Source organism: Talaromyces proteolyticus (genome assembly GCF_021365285.1).
Source record: "Talaromyces proteolyticus strain PMI_201 chromosome Unknown BGW36scaffold_10, whole genome shotgun sequence".
NCBI classification, from domain to species: Eukaryota; Fungi; Ascomycota; class Eurotiomycetes; order Eurotiales; family Trichocomaceae; genus Talaromyces; species Talaromyces proteolyticus.
This window is the reverse complement of record NW_025764286.1, coordinates 1,787,816-1,800,121: the sequence shown is the minus strand read 5'-3', so window position 1 is coordinate 1,800,121 and position 12,306 is coordinate 1,787,816. Positions and strand designations below refer to the sequence as shown.

General features: G+C 47.8%; 6 protein-coding genes across 6 annotated transcripts; 3 read left to right on the top strand and 3 right to left on the bottom strand.

Annotated features, from left to right (window-relative positions):
* Positions 1-36: 36 nt before the first annotated feature.
* BGW36DRAFT_399914 (uncharacterized protein) lies at positions 37-1,168 on the bottom strand (the record flags this gene model as incomplete). Its single annotated transcript, XM_046218576.1, has 3 exons — positions 37-183; positions 262-1,026; positions 1,127-1,168. The coding sequence occupies 3 exons, from the start codon at positions 1,166-1,168 to the stop codon at positions 37-39; spliced, it is 954 nt and encodes a 317-aa protein (XP_046069079.1).
* A 735-nt stretch (positions 1,169-1,903) lies between these two features.
* On the top strand, positions 1,904-4,157 carry BGW36DRAFT_386134 (methylmalonate-semialdehyde dehydrogenase). The gene is made up of 7 exons (XM_046216986.1): positions 1,904-2,244; positions 2,319-2,489; positions 2,579-2,743; positions 2,827-3,625; positions 3,680-3,781; positions 3,850-3,900; positions 3,998-4,157. Exons 1-7 carry the CDS (start codon positions 2,113-2,115, stop codon positions 4,069-4,071), a joined length of 1,494 nt encoding a protein of 497 aa, XP_046069078.1. The 5' UTR covers positions 1,904-2,112; the 3' UTR covers positions 4,072-4,157.
* Positions 4,158-4,448: 291 nt separating this feature from the next.
* BGW36DRAFT_386132 (uncharacterized protein) lies at positions 4,449-6,151 on the top strand. Its single transcript, XM_046216985.1, has 3 exons — positions 4,449-4,736; positions 4,787-5,396; positions 5,449-6,151. The coding sequence occupies exons 1-3, from the start codon at positions 4,476-4,478 to the stop codon at positions 5,940-5,942; spliced, it is 1,365 nt and encodes a 454-aa protein (XP_046069077.1). The 5' UTR covers positions 4,449-4,475; the 3' UTR covers positions 5,943-6,151.
* Positions 6,152-6,773: 622 nt separating this feature from the next.
* Positions 6,774-8,624, top strand: BGW36DRAFT_302266 (retrograde regulation protein 2; the record flags this gene model as incomplete). Its single annotated transcript, XM_046211766.1, has 7 exons — positions 6,774-6,944; positions 7,131-7,172; positions 7,224-7,458; positions 7,511-7,601; positions 7,651-7,904; positions 7,963-8,043; positions 8,101-8,624. The coding sequence occupies 7 exons, from the start codon at positions 6,774-6,776 to the stop codon at positions 8,622-8,624; spliced, it is 1,398 nt and encodes a 465-aa protein (XP_046069076.1).
* A 184-nt stretch (positions 8,625-8,808) lies between these two features.
* BGW36DRAFT_301619 (uncharacterized protein) lies at positions 8,809-9,574 on the bottom strand (the record flags this gene model as incomplete). Its single annotated transcript, XM_046211704.1, has 2 exons — positions 8,809-9,226; positions 9,285-9,574. The coding sequence occupies 2 exons, from the start codon at positions 9,572-9,574 to the stop codon at positions 8,809-8,811; spliced, it is 708 nt and encodes a 235-aa protein (XP_046069075.1).
* A 411-nt stretch (positions 9,575-9,985) lies between these two features.
* Positions 9,986-11,897, bottom strand: BGW36DRAFT_302515 (uncharacterized protein; the record flags this gene model as incomplete). Its single annotated transcript, XM_046211794.1, has 3 exons — positions 9,986-10,434; positions 10,513-11,478; positions 11,546-11,897. 3 exons carry the CDS (start codon positions 11,895-11,897, stop codon positions 9,986-9,988), a joined length of 1,767 nt encoding a protein of 588 aa, XP_046069074.1.
* Between the last annotated feature and the right edge of the window lie 409 nt (positions 11,898-12,306).

Genomic DNA, 12,306 nt, shown 5'->3' with positions numbered 1-12,306 from the left:
TCTAATCGTTTCACCGCTTGGTTGGGCTTTTGCTCCTTAGTACGTAGCGGTCAATCTATCTATATAGTATTGGCCACTTTTTACTCCCTTATATTTCTTATCGGCATCAGTAACGAAGGTTCCAGGGATTGCATCAATATAACTGTCCTCGTGTGGACCTCCAAAAAATCTGCAGTATGTTTTCTTTTAGTAAACACATCTGGTGGGGAAAGGTTCATTGCAGCACTTACGCGATGCTATATCTCTCTGGATATAGATCACCCTCAGTAGAGGGGGCTCTACCACGCGGTGCACCGTTGATTTGATCAAATCGTTGCTCCATCTCGCCAGGAGATCGCCAGCGTTGACTACAACCGTATTTTCAATTGGCGTGGCATTCGCATACTCTCCTGTGGGTGTCTTGACTTGGAGCCCTCCGCGGCTGTCCTGGAATAAGAGAGTAATAGCGCCGTAGTCTGTATGCGCCCCAGCTCGAACTTTGTTGACGTTTGATTGAAACACCTCCGTACTCACCTCTGGATAGTGTAGCAACCTCAGCTTGTGATCACCATCTGACATGTACTCTTCAAAGTAGTTTTCATCAATGCCGAGCCCAACGGCAATGGCCCGCATGACCTCGTTTACCATTTTAGTGCAGAAGTCGAAGAAACCCCCGATGGTATCCTTGAAGCCAACCAACCTCCCAATCTCCGCAGGCCATATGTTGGGGTATTTGGGGTCTTTTTCTCTACCAATGTGCAGTGTCTCCTTAATGTCTGGCGACTCCTCAGAGCCAAGCTTCTCTTGTCCGTTTGCCGAGTATCCCCTATTCGACTCCACCGACGGCATTAAATGGGATAATTTTGTCTCCAGAGAAAGCGAAAAGTAATTTGCCGATGCGTCAAATACCTGTTGGCGTTGTGAGGGCGACAGAGGAAGGCTGTGCAAGTATATGAAGCCCGCAGTCTTGAATCCATGTAGAATCTCTTTCGCAGTCCGTGTACGCTCTTCCGGCGTGCCATTAAGGAAGGCAGAAAAGTTGATCAGCTAGTTAAATTACTGTCAGTTTTCATTTTTACATTATTTTTCCTTATCCCTTGTTTGGCAATCTGTGAATATGGTAGATGACAGATGGCAGAAGACATACCGGGATGCTGAATCCCTCATGACTAGCAGCAACGTTACTCATTTTTGCTAGCTTTAATTGGCAGTGTTTTCCTTTTGTCCTTTTTTGGAAGATACTGGGCACCTGTCAGAAAAATAGTCTGTAGCCACTATCACAAAACCACATACATGTCGGTTTGACGTCAGTTATAGCCTCGCCGTCCTCACATTCTCTGCTCTACGAAGCCAATCTGTCATCCTCTGTATAGTATAACCCATATCTACCCTAATAGCTCAGGATATCCCAAAAGCCCAATACAGAGTTGGCTAGGCTAACCCATTGTACATACATGTTAGATAAGAAACGGGGTTTATGTGTAACTAGGTTTCTGTTAAAACCACGCGATAAGAATACAAAAGATTACATATTGAAATAGTTATGGTTTATGATTATCTAGGCATTAGAGTTATTCACATCCAAGCAAAAAAGTCCATACAATTTAATTAATTAATTGGCTCCCGTTAAGAAAACAAATACGTAGTATCAAAAGTACTCTCCGTACGTAATGCTTTCTCGGAGAAGACACCGAGATAAGCCAAAATACGACGAGCCGATCAGCCGGGCCATTTCGGTGTTCTTATCGCGTGAGAAGATATCTCGTATTTCGCCGTCCAATGGGACGATCAACTGATATATAGTGCTTAACCCCTAACTCGTGAGCTATTTTAGAATTTCGCCATCGTATTATTTAAGTGGAGCCTCAAAGCTCCCTTGTGATATCAGTATGGCCCTACTTTGTGTCACTTCAATTTACGTGATTACTTACAATCGCCGTCAAGCGCCCAATATTCCGGGGTCGAAGACAATGGACAATTAAAAGAAAAGAGAAAAGAAAAAGATTAGCTACTGTATAATTAAGCGTCTGATAGTGATTTGAGGGACTGTATACGATTGTACCTGCTGTACTTTAGTAACGAGTGGAACTGTCGAATGCCAATTATCACTACTCACACTGAGATAGCCAGTCAATGGAGGCAAGCGGGCATGACGCAAGGACGACAGACGCGAGCTCAGCACTCTTCTTTGGTGTCAGCTACAATTTCATCGGCAACTCTTTTGTGCTTTCCAAATCACGCACTTGGATGAAAGTCCTCGACCCGGTAGAGATGCAATCTTCCCTTAGATTAGTTAATGCTCGTTCGTTCTCATGGCTGATCTATCTCATTGTATCTAGGCATCTCAGAGTTTCATTACGCGGGTCCCCGAATCCGCTGCTGCTGAAATTCAGGATGCCGTTGCCGCTGCAACTGCTGCCCAACCATTATGGGCTTCTACGCCGCTAAGTACTCGAAGAAAGACGCTTCTAACGCTTATTTCCATTCTAAGACAAAACGCCTCCAAAATTGTACGTTAGTTCCCCTTCTTCCCTCAATGTGCGGTTGTCTGGTCTAGATCAGTTTGCCCCATCATGCTAACTGGGAGCTACTACGGCAGAGACACACACTCTGTGTAGAAGTTGGCAAGACACTAGCTGATGCTGATGCCGAGTTCGAGCGAGGAATAGATGCTCTTGAGACAGCTTGCTCAATTGCGAACGAGAATGGTGGTTTTCACTACATTAACCAGTCTGCTGAGATCTACAGTATCACCGAACCGCTTGTACGTTTCTCCACAAGCCACAAAGGGGAGAGGTTAGGTTAGCTTTAGTGCTAATCAAACGTTTTGTTTTGGTTTGGTTACAGGGGGTCTGCTTGACCATCTGCCCGTTCAATTTCCCTTTTCTGATCCCACTTTGGTCCATCCCATACGCTCTTATCACTGGTAACACCGTGATTCTGAAGCCGTCTGAACAAACACCATCTGTCTCACAGATTCTCGCCGAATGTATCCTTCAAGCAGGCTTCCTGCCAGGAATCTTCAACATCGTCCACGGTACTGCTGGCGTCACTAGTGGTCTCCTTTCTCAACCAGCTATCCGAGTAGTAAACTTTGTTGGCTCGCTTGCCGTTGGCGAGCAGGTGTACGAGCACGCCAGAGCCACACGAAAGAGAATCCAGGTTGAGTGCAACGGCAAAAACCACGGGGTGGTATTAGAAGATGCCAACAAGAAGAAGGCTCTATACGCCATCGCGGGTAGTGCTTTTGGAGCGGCTGGACAAAGGTGCATGTCTGTTGCCGTCGCGGTCTTCGTCGGTGCGACAAAAGAGTGGATTGACGATTTGGTTGAGATAGCCAAAATGCTGGTTGTTGGTTGCGGTCTTGACCCCCTGGTCGAAGTCGGACCCGTGATCACAATAGCGTCTAAGAATAGGATCGAGGAAATTATAAACGCGGCAGAGAGCGAGGGCGCAAATGTGCTTTTGGATGGACGCAACTACAAGGTTGCCGAATACCCTGATGGGAATTTCATCGGCCCAACGATTTTGACAAATGTTCATCCTCATATGACATGCTACCAGGAAGAGATTTTTGGACCAGTCCTGTGCTGTATAGAGACAGCAAATTTGGACGATGCCATCACTCTGGTCAATAATAACAGATGTAAGCGAGCATCTCCCTGTAATTCGGAACCACCGTATTGATAATTGTTGTTAGACGGGAATGGCTGCACGCTTTTCACAAGTAATCCCATGAATGCTCGAATATTCCAACATTCGGTAAATGTCGGGCAGATTGGCATCAATGTACCTATCATGGGTACGTTTGTCCTCTTCTCAGTCCCTGAAAATTTACAGTGTACCAGGCTCACAGTCCGTGGCGAACAGCGCCGTCGGGACCCGTATTAAGAACTACGAATAAAGATTCCTTTTTGGGAGGTGAGTGAGCTGCTGGTACTTACCGACCACACACACACACACACACGGGATTACTGGTTAGCTAGCTAGACTGCTAACGATTTCTTCTTTGCTGTAGACCTCAACATGCCAGGAAAGACAGCTACACAATTTTATACATTGACAAAAACCGTTACCACCATGTGGTCTTGATTAAGGATGAGCTGATAAATGAAGGATCCATGACCCAATACTAGAAACAGAGGATAAGCAGAAATAGCCACAAAGAATTAACTAGAATATGGATAAGAAAGTACGTGTAGATTTCACTGTTAATAAAATAACCATAGGGACTCAATACCTACCTAATATATAATTAATTACCAGAGATAGCTTCTAATACGTAAATAATTTTAAGGTAGTAAATATTAAAAAAGCTATATTATAAAGTCTTTATGGTTGATGGGTACCTACGTACACAAGTCAATTCCCCGCGGGAAGGACCTCCTCTATCTCCGTCCTTATCTCCGTCCTTGTCGCCCCATTAACACCAAGGATCGCCCGGCGGTCCAGAATGCCTTCACCACCCACCTTCTTTCAGGTGACAGTACGTTCCAATGTTCGCTAGACCCGTACTCAGTGCATCTACCTGCAAATACGCTCATTTGAGATTTAGCCCTGCACAGAGACTTTGGAGAGCTCCTATAAAATATCCTTGTCGCGCAATGGCCACCTCTTCGAAAGTCCACCTGACTCCGTCGCAGCAGGCCGTGTTCTATGTACCTGGAATCACCTCTGATACTGCAAACACGACAAGTGAGCTGCTTCAGGAGAACTACGAAAAACATCATATCTTCTTCAACCATGCTGGGTTCCATGTACGGCATCTTCGGCATAACGTCACACTTAATGGCTGATGTCACATTAGAACCATATCGTTCATCACCTCCTCTCTTTATTCGCCCTTAATGCTACACCCGCCGAGCTTATGCAGGGCTGGAATGACAATGTGTCCTATCAACGACCGCCAGTGCCGCTCAAGCAGTCCGTCGTCACAGATATGCATGATCCACAGAAGTACAAGACGTACCTGGGCAACGAGAATCACTATCATAACTTCCTAGTATTCTTTCAGGAAGAGATCAACCAAAAGGGCTGGCAGGAGGTGCTAAACGAATACATATTCAAAGGGGATGAGAGGGCTGATGATATGCTCGTGCGAATGTTTGGTGGCATCCTTCATCCGATCATCCACCTAGGTTTCGGTGTTGAGTTCGAGCAGCCTGCAATTATTGCAGAGGCTTTGGCGCAAGCTGCTGTTCATGGAAACAGGGAGGCGTCACACTTAATCGAGAGTGAGAAAGCAGCCAAAGCCCACAGTCTAGATACCCGATCCGGCACAACTATCGTCCAGCTCGTAGAAGAAATTTACGCAGACATGGAGCGAGGTTCGAGGAATAGAGCCAAGCACTCTAGTCAAGTACACGTCACAGAGGAGAATTTGGAAGAAAAGACAGCTGAGATGATTAATGCAGTTGGTGAGTTTTCAGATCCAAGCATATCACTAGTACTTTGGCTGACTTCTAGCAGTATACTTTACCGGTGCCGCGCAGCATCCACCCCATCAGATCAAATTCGACTTCTTTAACATCCACGCCGTAAATCTCAGCATCTTCTTCTGCTCGTTTCTACGACAATCATGGCTCTCAATACCCAATAAGATCCGACTCCTTGAATGGAAGATCCGCATGGATTTGGCTATGTACGCATCACCACGACCCCCCAAACTTCTTCTCGACGAGATCGCCAATTATAAGTCAAAGAAAGATTCCTCATGGGAGGATATCTTTAAGCGCGTGAAGACCTATCACGACGACGGACATGCCTGCAAACTTGTGCGCGCTCTCGCAAATGGCGAACAAGTTTGCAAGAAATATGAGCACAAGGACGGATTCGTCATCAAGGGCGATATGTGGAGGAAGCTGGGCAATATGGCCATCGATAGTGTGGAAGCGGGCTCGCCGGACTATGTACGAAGCGGGGCCTGGTCGAGTGTGCCGTTACGCGATCAATCAAGGATCTAAATGTTGATTATACCATATTTGTATTACCATGTACCCCTATTTTTGCTACACCCATAATATTGAACCTAATGATACAACAGAATCTTGAGGACGGAGCAATTTCTGGTCATTTATGAGAAAATCATATTTGAGCATCACAACACAACTCATGTTTTTAGAGAGATGATCTACTTTCTAGCCATAAGATGAATGCTCTAATGTTTTAGGAACGTATTATTTTCAAACGTATTGAGAGAAACATGTAGAAACAGCTCAGGATCGCCGTTAAACGCAAAGGCAGCAAACTGACCAAGGACCACCGCGGCTTCAGACAGAGAAGGTTCATGTTGGTCCGTGGGAACTATGAATTGAAAACTTCTCCAATTTTACCCCAATATCTTGTTAGGGTTGGCATGCGGGTTACCCCGATGTTTCCCCATACTTTACCCCACGTTGTTATTGTTTTGCGGTCATTTGCCATCAGCAATTTCAATTTGCGCCGCCCTATTCGTCCGGAAATTTCCCGGGGGACTGGGCTGTACGAAGAAGGTTATGCCAGTACCATCAATGTAATTAACGGAGCCGGAGGAATCTCCTTGTAGCATTGATTCTCCCCAACATGACCCAGTCTACCTCGTCTTGCCGTTAATCGCACACCGTGGTCTTTAGAGTTTGGAACATGGTAATGATTTGGAACGATGTTGGAGATTGTGCAGTACATATAGGTCGCGCACATACATCCCACGAAATATTCGTTCCCAGTGTCGGTCAAATACGGCTCCAATCCTCAAAGGTCCATTTCAAGTGCAGTATCCACATTATATACCCAAAATGGAAGAAAAGCAAGATGAGATGCAGATTGAATACAAGACTGCCAATGAGTCTGCAGCCAGTGGGGCAGATCCGAGCTTGTCGATTGAAGAATACGTGCGACGCGAACGTGCTGTGGTCTGGAAACTGGATTGTTTTATTGCGCCGGTGATGATGCTGCTGATGCTCATTTCGTATCTGGATCGGGGTAATGTACGTTCTCCCTTTCAATGAGAAGAGTGCAGGCTAATCTGTGTGTGTATTGTGATAAGTAGATTGGGTTCGCTGCCACGCAGGGGTTGACCACGGATATTGGGCTAAAGGGGAATCAGTTGAATGTCAGATACTTCACCATACGAGATCAATTGATCTGTGGACAAACACACTTACTCCATACAGATATGCATCTCGATTTTCTATATTTTCTATGTGCTTGCCGAAGTAAGCAACCTCTGACGCAACGTTTTCTAATTACCGACTGACAATGAACAGTTCCCAACATCTCTTCTCGTCAAACGTCTTCAATACAACCGCGTCATCCCCTGTATCACTTTCTGCTGGGGTCTAGTATGCATGTGCACGGGCTTCGTACAAGGGTTCCCATCTCTCGCGGTGACTCGGCTACTTCTAGGGTTTTTCGAGGGGTGTTTATTCCCTTCGATGACGCTATTTCTCTGCGACTGGTACAAGCGAGAAGAATTAGCGACTAGGATATCATTCCTCTTTGGTAAATTTTCTGAATTCTTCTCTTGTTCGATATCTTTTGACCGAGTAAACAGTGGCTTCTGCGTTGTCTGGGGCATTTGGTGGTCTGTTAGCTTACGCAATATTGTATATGGATGGAGTGGCTGGGATGAGTGGATGGAGATGGTAATCTACCTCCTATATTAGAAGATATTCATCGAACTAATTCGGATAGGCTTTACATAATCGAAGGAATTATCACTCTCGGTTGGGCCGGGATATGTCTTTTCGTCGTCCCCAAAAACTATGAAACGGCGTACTTCTTGAACGAGCAAGACAAAGTCATAATGCGATGTCGTGCCGAGGCTACTGCTGCATACAGCGGTGGACAAGGACACTACAAATGGAAAGATATCAAAATGGCTGCCAAGGATGTTAAGAGTTGGATACACGGCGTCATCCAGATTTGTGTCGTTACTATTCTCTACGGTAAACTTTTTCTGATTTCTGCATTCTTATTGTTCATTCCATTTTTTAACTTGGTTAGGCTTTGGTACCTTTCTTCCGATTATTCTGAAAGATGGATTCCACTACTCAACCATCCAAGCTCAATATCTCGTTATACCTGGTAAGCCCAAAACAATACCTCCACTTTAACTCGAAAGAATCCTTTAACTTTTCATAGTGAATCTCTGGGGTGCAATCGTTTACGGTGTCGGGGCCGTCCTGTCAGACAAATACAAAGCCCGATTCCTATCCCTCATCATCTCAGCTCCCTTCGGTATCGCCGGTTACGCGATTCTCGTCGCTAACAGCCGCCACACGATGCAGCCTGGTATACGGTATTTCGCGACATATCTGATTTCTACCGCATGCTACCTTTGTACTGGTACCAATATCGCTTGGCTATCTAGCAACTGCGCTCCCGATGGGAAACGAGCTGCTAGTGTGGGTATTTTGCTGACATTGACGAATATCGGAGGCATTGTTGCAGGACAGATTTATCAGACGAATTCGGCCCCCGGGTTTGTGTTGGGGCACTCGTGGTCATTGGGCTGTTTGGCGTTTGCGTGGTGTGGTTGGTGGGTCGTTCTGGGGATTTATAAACAGAGAGAAAGACAGAAGGATAGGGCTTTGGCGGACGGAAATGCTGATGTTACTGGAGCGGATTGGAGTGATAGGGCGCCTGACTTCAGATATCAGTTTTAGCACCATCACTGCTGTCAGGGATCAAGGAATCATAGATCACGCACGCAAAGTATCATATATTTTACAGCAGAACTTTTTTAACTTTTCTATGCTTAATGCTTCGGCCGCAATACACTCAACATTAGCATAACCATGAGAATAGATGCTAATCATTTTGCCTACCATCTTCTAACTATTGCACGGCCTACTCATGCCCCGCCGTATCCTCTAACCTCTCCACCGCACTCCTCAACTCCCGAATCCTCTGTCCAACCCTCTTCTTCACCTCCTCCTTGACCTCGGTCTTGATATACTCAGGATCATAATTCGGCGCAGCGAAACTAGTAAATCCCTCACCCACGCCTCCCTGGGCCGCCGGATTCCCCGTCGCCGCCTCCAATCGATCCGCATTCGCCTGCCCGGAATTCGGCGAGACGGTCTCTTCCTGCACCGTCCCGGGCGGCGCGGCGGCAGATGCGCGCGTCATTTCGGTATACACGGTGTAGACGTAGACGAGCTGATCGAGGTGTTCCCGTGCCGATTCACGGTCGGAGGCGGCGTAGATGGTTGAGCTGTTGGTGCTGTCGACGGCGATTTCGAATTCGTCTTTTGCGTTGTCATATCTATATTCCTTTATTAGATCGGTTATTAAAATATAGGAGAGGAGAAGAGGGTTAGTACAGTTCTTGGAGCTCTTCGACTATCAAATCAGCCTCGGATTTGCCCCCGGATGGTTTCAATTCTGCGTAGGCACGCTGTTGGCAACTAGAAGCAGGGACGGGGATGCGAGACTGTGGTTGTAGCTGAGTTGCGTACGCAGGAAATCTCGATAAGCGATCATGTCTGGGACGATGTAGCAGGGAGAACGCGGCATTGCGTCGTTGGATGTATGATGACGAGGTAGCTAAAGAACGGGTACTAGGTCGAGCCAGAAGTCGGTGTGGAAGGGCTAGCAAGATTGACGAGGACATGTCGTGTATAGCAGAATAGAAGATAAAAAACCAGCAATACCAAAGTGTAGTAGAGGAAATTCTGCTGGTTTTATGATGTCGACGTGTTTCGTCAACACGAATCGCTGTCTCCGTGAGAGGCTATGACGTAAGCGGCCCATCTAAACTTATCTAATCTGCACGTGACGAGTCTGCCCTTAAAACTTATGCAGTAGCTGAATGAGATGAATGAAAGAATGAAAACTAATATTTTAGTTCTATTACATCAAGAGTAAAAAGAAACGATGGAAATCAGTCATGTCATCAGTCGTAAGTCGTAAGCCCATGAAACCTCATATCCTCCAAAAAGAGCATCATTGAAAAGGATGTGAAAAGGGTAAGAAAACAAGCAATAGGAAGTAGAAGGAAACAGAAGGAAAGAATTATGCAGAACTAATAATCAAAAGAGTATCCCGCATTGTATGGGTTCTCATCATGGTAATAGTGTGACCCGCCATGCCCATTCTCATAGTCATTCACATTCATCCTAGCTGCACCGGTACCCAACGACTGGCTGCGTCGCGAAGACCCCGACCCCGATGTATTCATACTTCCATTGCGCTTCATCACTCGTTTTTCATGTCGCTCCTTGCACTTACGCAGAAATTCCTTGTGTTCTTTTCTCTGCTCGTCCACTTCCTTCCATTCGCCGATAGCACCCTTGATACCGAGACCGGCCAGGCCGATAGACGCGGCGCTTTTCAGATTTGCTTTCATGCGCATTTTAGATTCTTGTTCTTTGGTAATCGCTCCCTCCTTCACTTCTTGTCGTCGTCTTTTCTGAGCTTCGAAATTCTTAACCACACTGTGTGCGGCATGAATTGTCGCCACAGCTGCTAGTCCTGAGGTGACTAGCTCCTTGCGGAGCATTTTCTTTCTCTCACGCTTCTCTTCGTCACTGGAGCCAAGGTCAGAATCACTATCACAATCACTATGGCAGTCAACGTTGCCATTAGAAGACGCCGCTCGGTTTGCTAAAGCACGAGAAGAGGTATTAGAACCAGCTTGCTGGGATCTTACATCTCGAGAAGCCTTGTATCGATGCCTTGACGAACGATACGAGCTCTCGTCTCCGGAATCAGAGTAATCAGAATACCGCGAAGATCGCTCCTGCCGACGATCATCCTTATTCTTGTCATCTAACCCCAGGGCCGCCAACCCTTTGTTGATAGCGCGAGATACGCTAGAGCCTCGCTTCTTGGAGTCACCGTGACCGCGGTCATCGTAGCCATCGCGTGAGTCGGAGCGGCTGCGACCTCGGGACTTAGAGCGAACTCGGTCGTAGACTTGTTTGCCCGCGGCAGCAAGAACACCGGCTGCAGCCATATCTTTGATTCCGCCGCCTTGGCTCTGGGAGCGCCCTCGGCTTTGGCCACGAGCACCCGACCGCGATCCTGACCGTCGACCGTTGACGAGATGATTTGTAGCCATGCCAGCGAGAATCGATTCAACCACATGGCGGCCGCCGTGTTTGTTGGGGTCACGATCAATCAGGCCATCAACGCCTCCAGCCGTGATGGCAGCTGTGAGAATGCGCTTGCCTTTATCGCCAGTCCACGGACCGGGATCTTTACGAGCACGGAAGGCTTCTGCAGCACCAGCAGCGAGGGCAGCCTTGACAGCTTGGGCCACACGAGCTTCACTTTTGGCGCGGCGACCGCCTCGACTGCGGGAGCGAGAGTCGGAGTATGAGCGGTAGCGACGAGAACGGCCGCGGTCTTCGTATCGGTCTTTAGAGCGAGAGCGAGAACGATCACGGGCGGCTTTGACTCCAAGGGCTCCTCCAATAGCACCCAGTGCCTGTTCTCCCAGAGACTTGCGTCTGCGGGGACGTGGCGATGGGCTACGTGAAGAAGAATATGACGATCGTCGGTCGTGGCGGTGGCCTGATCATGTTAACAGCGCTCAACACAAATAGTAGATAGATAGATAGATAGATATCGGCGGACTTACGGTCATCTCGGTAGCGTTTGGACTTGCGGGGCGCATAGTCTTCGCGGCGATAATACTCCTCATCGTAATAGGGATCACGGCCAGCAGAGCGTGCTCGGCGCGCACCCTCACGAACCGACATAGTGCGGCGGGGTCTTGGATAGCCGTAATAGGGCTCGCCAGGAGGAAAATCCCTCGTCACCTCTTCGACGACAGACTCTTGACTGTCGCGACGGCGGACGAGGTCCATTTCACGGCCATAGCCGCCCCGGTTGTCCACATAGGTTTCCTCGACGTAGCCGCCACCTGGGCGGGAGTATCGATCGCGCTTGACCCGGTAACCCCGACTATCTCGAGTGTCGTAGTACGACATGGCAGGCAGGTTGGGGAAAGGGACGGTTCACAAAGGTTCGCTGCAGCCAAACGATAGAATCACGATGTTTGGGACAGCGATGGATGATGGATGCAGGAGGAGAAAGCGACAAGGCGGGTGGACGTAATTAAGTGTGGTGTTGTTGCTTGCTAGTGAGAACCGCGGGGCTGATTCTGGGCGTGGCGGCAGCACCGAATGGGAGGCGGCGCGACAGCAGCTGACCCGCACAATACTCCAAGGTAAGGCAGTAATAGTATGATGGAGTGTTTAGAAGTGTACTGTAGCGAATGAATGGCCGGTTGATCACAAGGTGTGGCGCAAGCAGGCAAGCAAGCGACCGATGGATGGCTGGTGGTGTGGTGGGTGAGGCTGTGTACACCATGCTCTGCTAGACACAGCCAAAGGGAGG

What these genes read in the sequence shown, in the direction of transcription:
- BGW36DRAFT_386134 (XM_046216986.1), top strand. Translation starts at nt 2,113, where the DNA reads ATGGAGGCAAGCGGGCATGACGCAAGGACGACAGACGCGAGCTCAGCA. An exon ending in GACAAAACGCCTCCAAAATT is followed by an intron (nt 2,490 to 2,578) that starts GTACGTTAGTTC and finishes CTACTACGGCAG; the next exon opens with AGACACACACTCTGTGTAGA. An exon ending in ACAGTATCACCGAACCGCTT is followed by an intron (nt 2,744 to 2,826) that starts GTACGTTTCTCC and finishes GTTTGGTTACAG; the next exon opens with GGGGTCTGCTTGACCATCTG.
- BGW36DRAFT_386132 (XM_046216985.1), top strand. Translation starts at nt 4,476, where the DNA reads ATGTTCGCTAGACCCGTACTCAGTGCATCTACCTGCAAATACGCTCAT. An exon ending in TCAACCATGCTGGGTTCCAT is followed by an intron (nt 4,737 to 4,786) that starts GTACGGCATCTT and finishes ATGTCACATTAG; the next exon opens with AACCATATCGTTCATCACCT. An exon ending in TGAGATGATTAATGCAGTTG is followed by an intron (nt 5,397 to 5,448) that starts GTGAGTTTTCAG and finishes GACTTCTAGCAG; the next exon opens with TATACTTTACCGGTGCCGCG.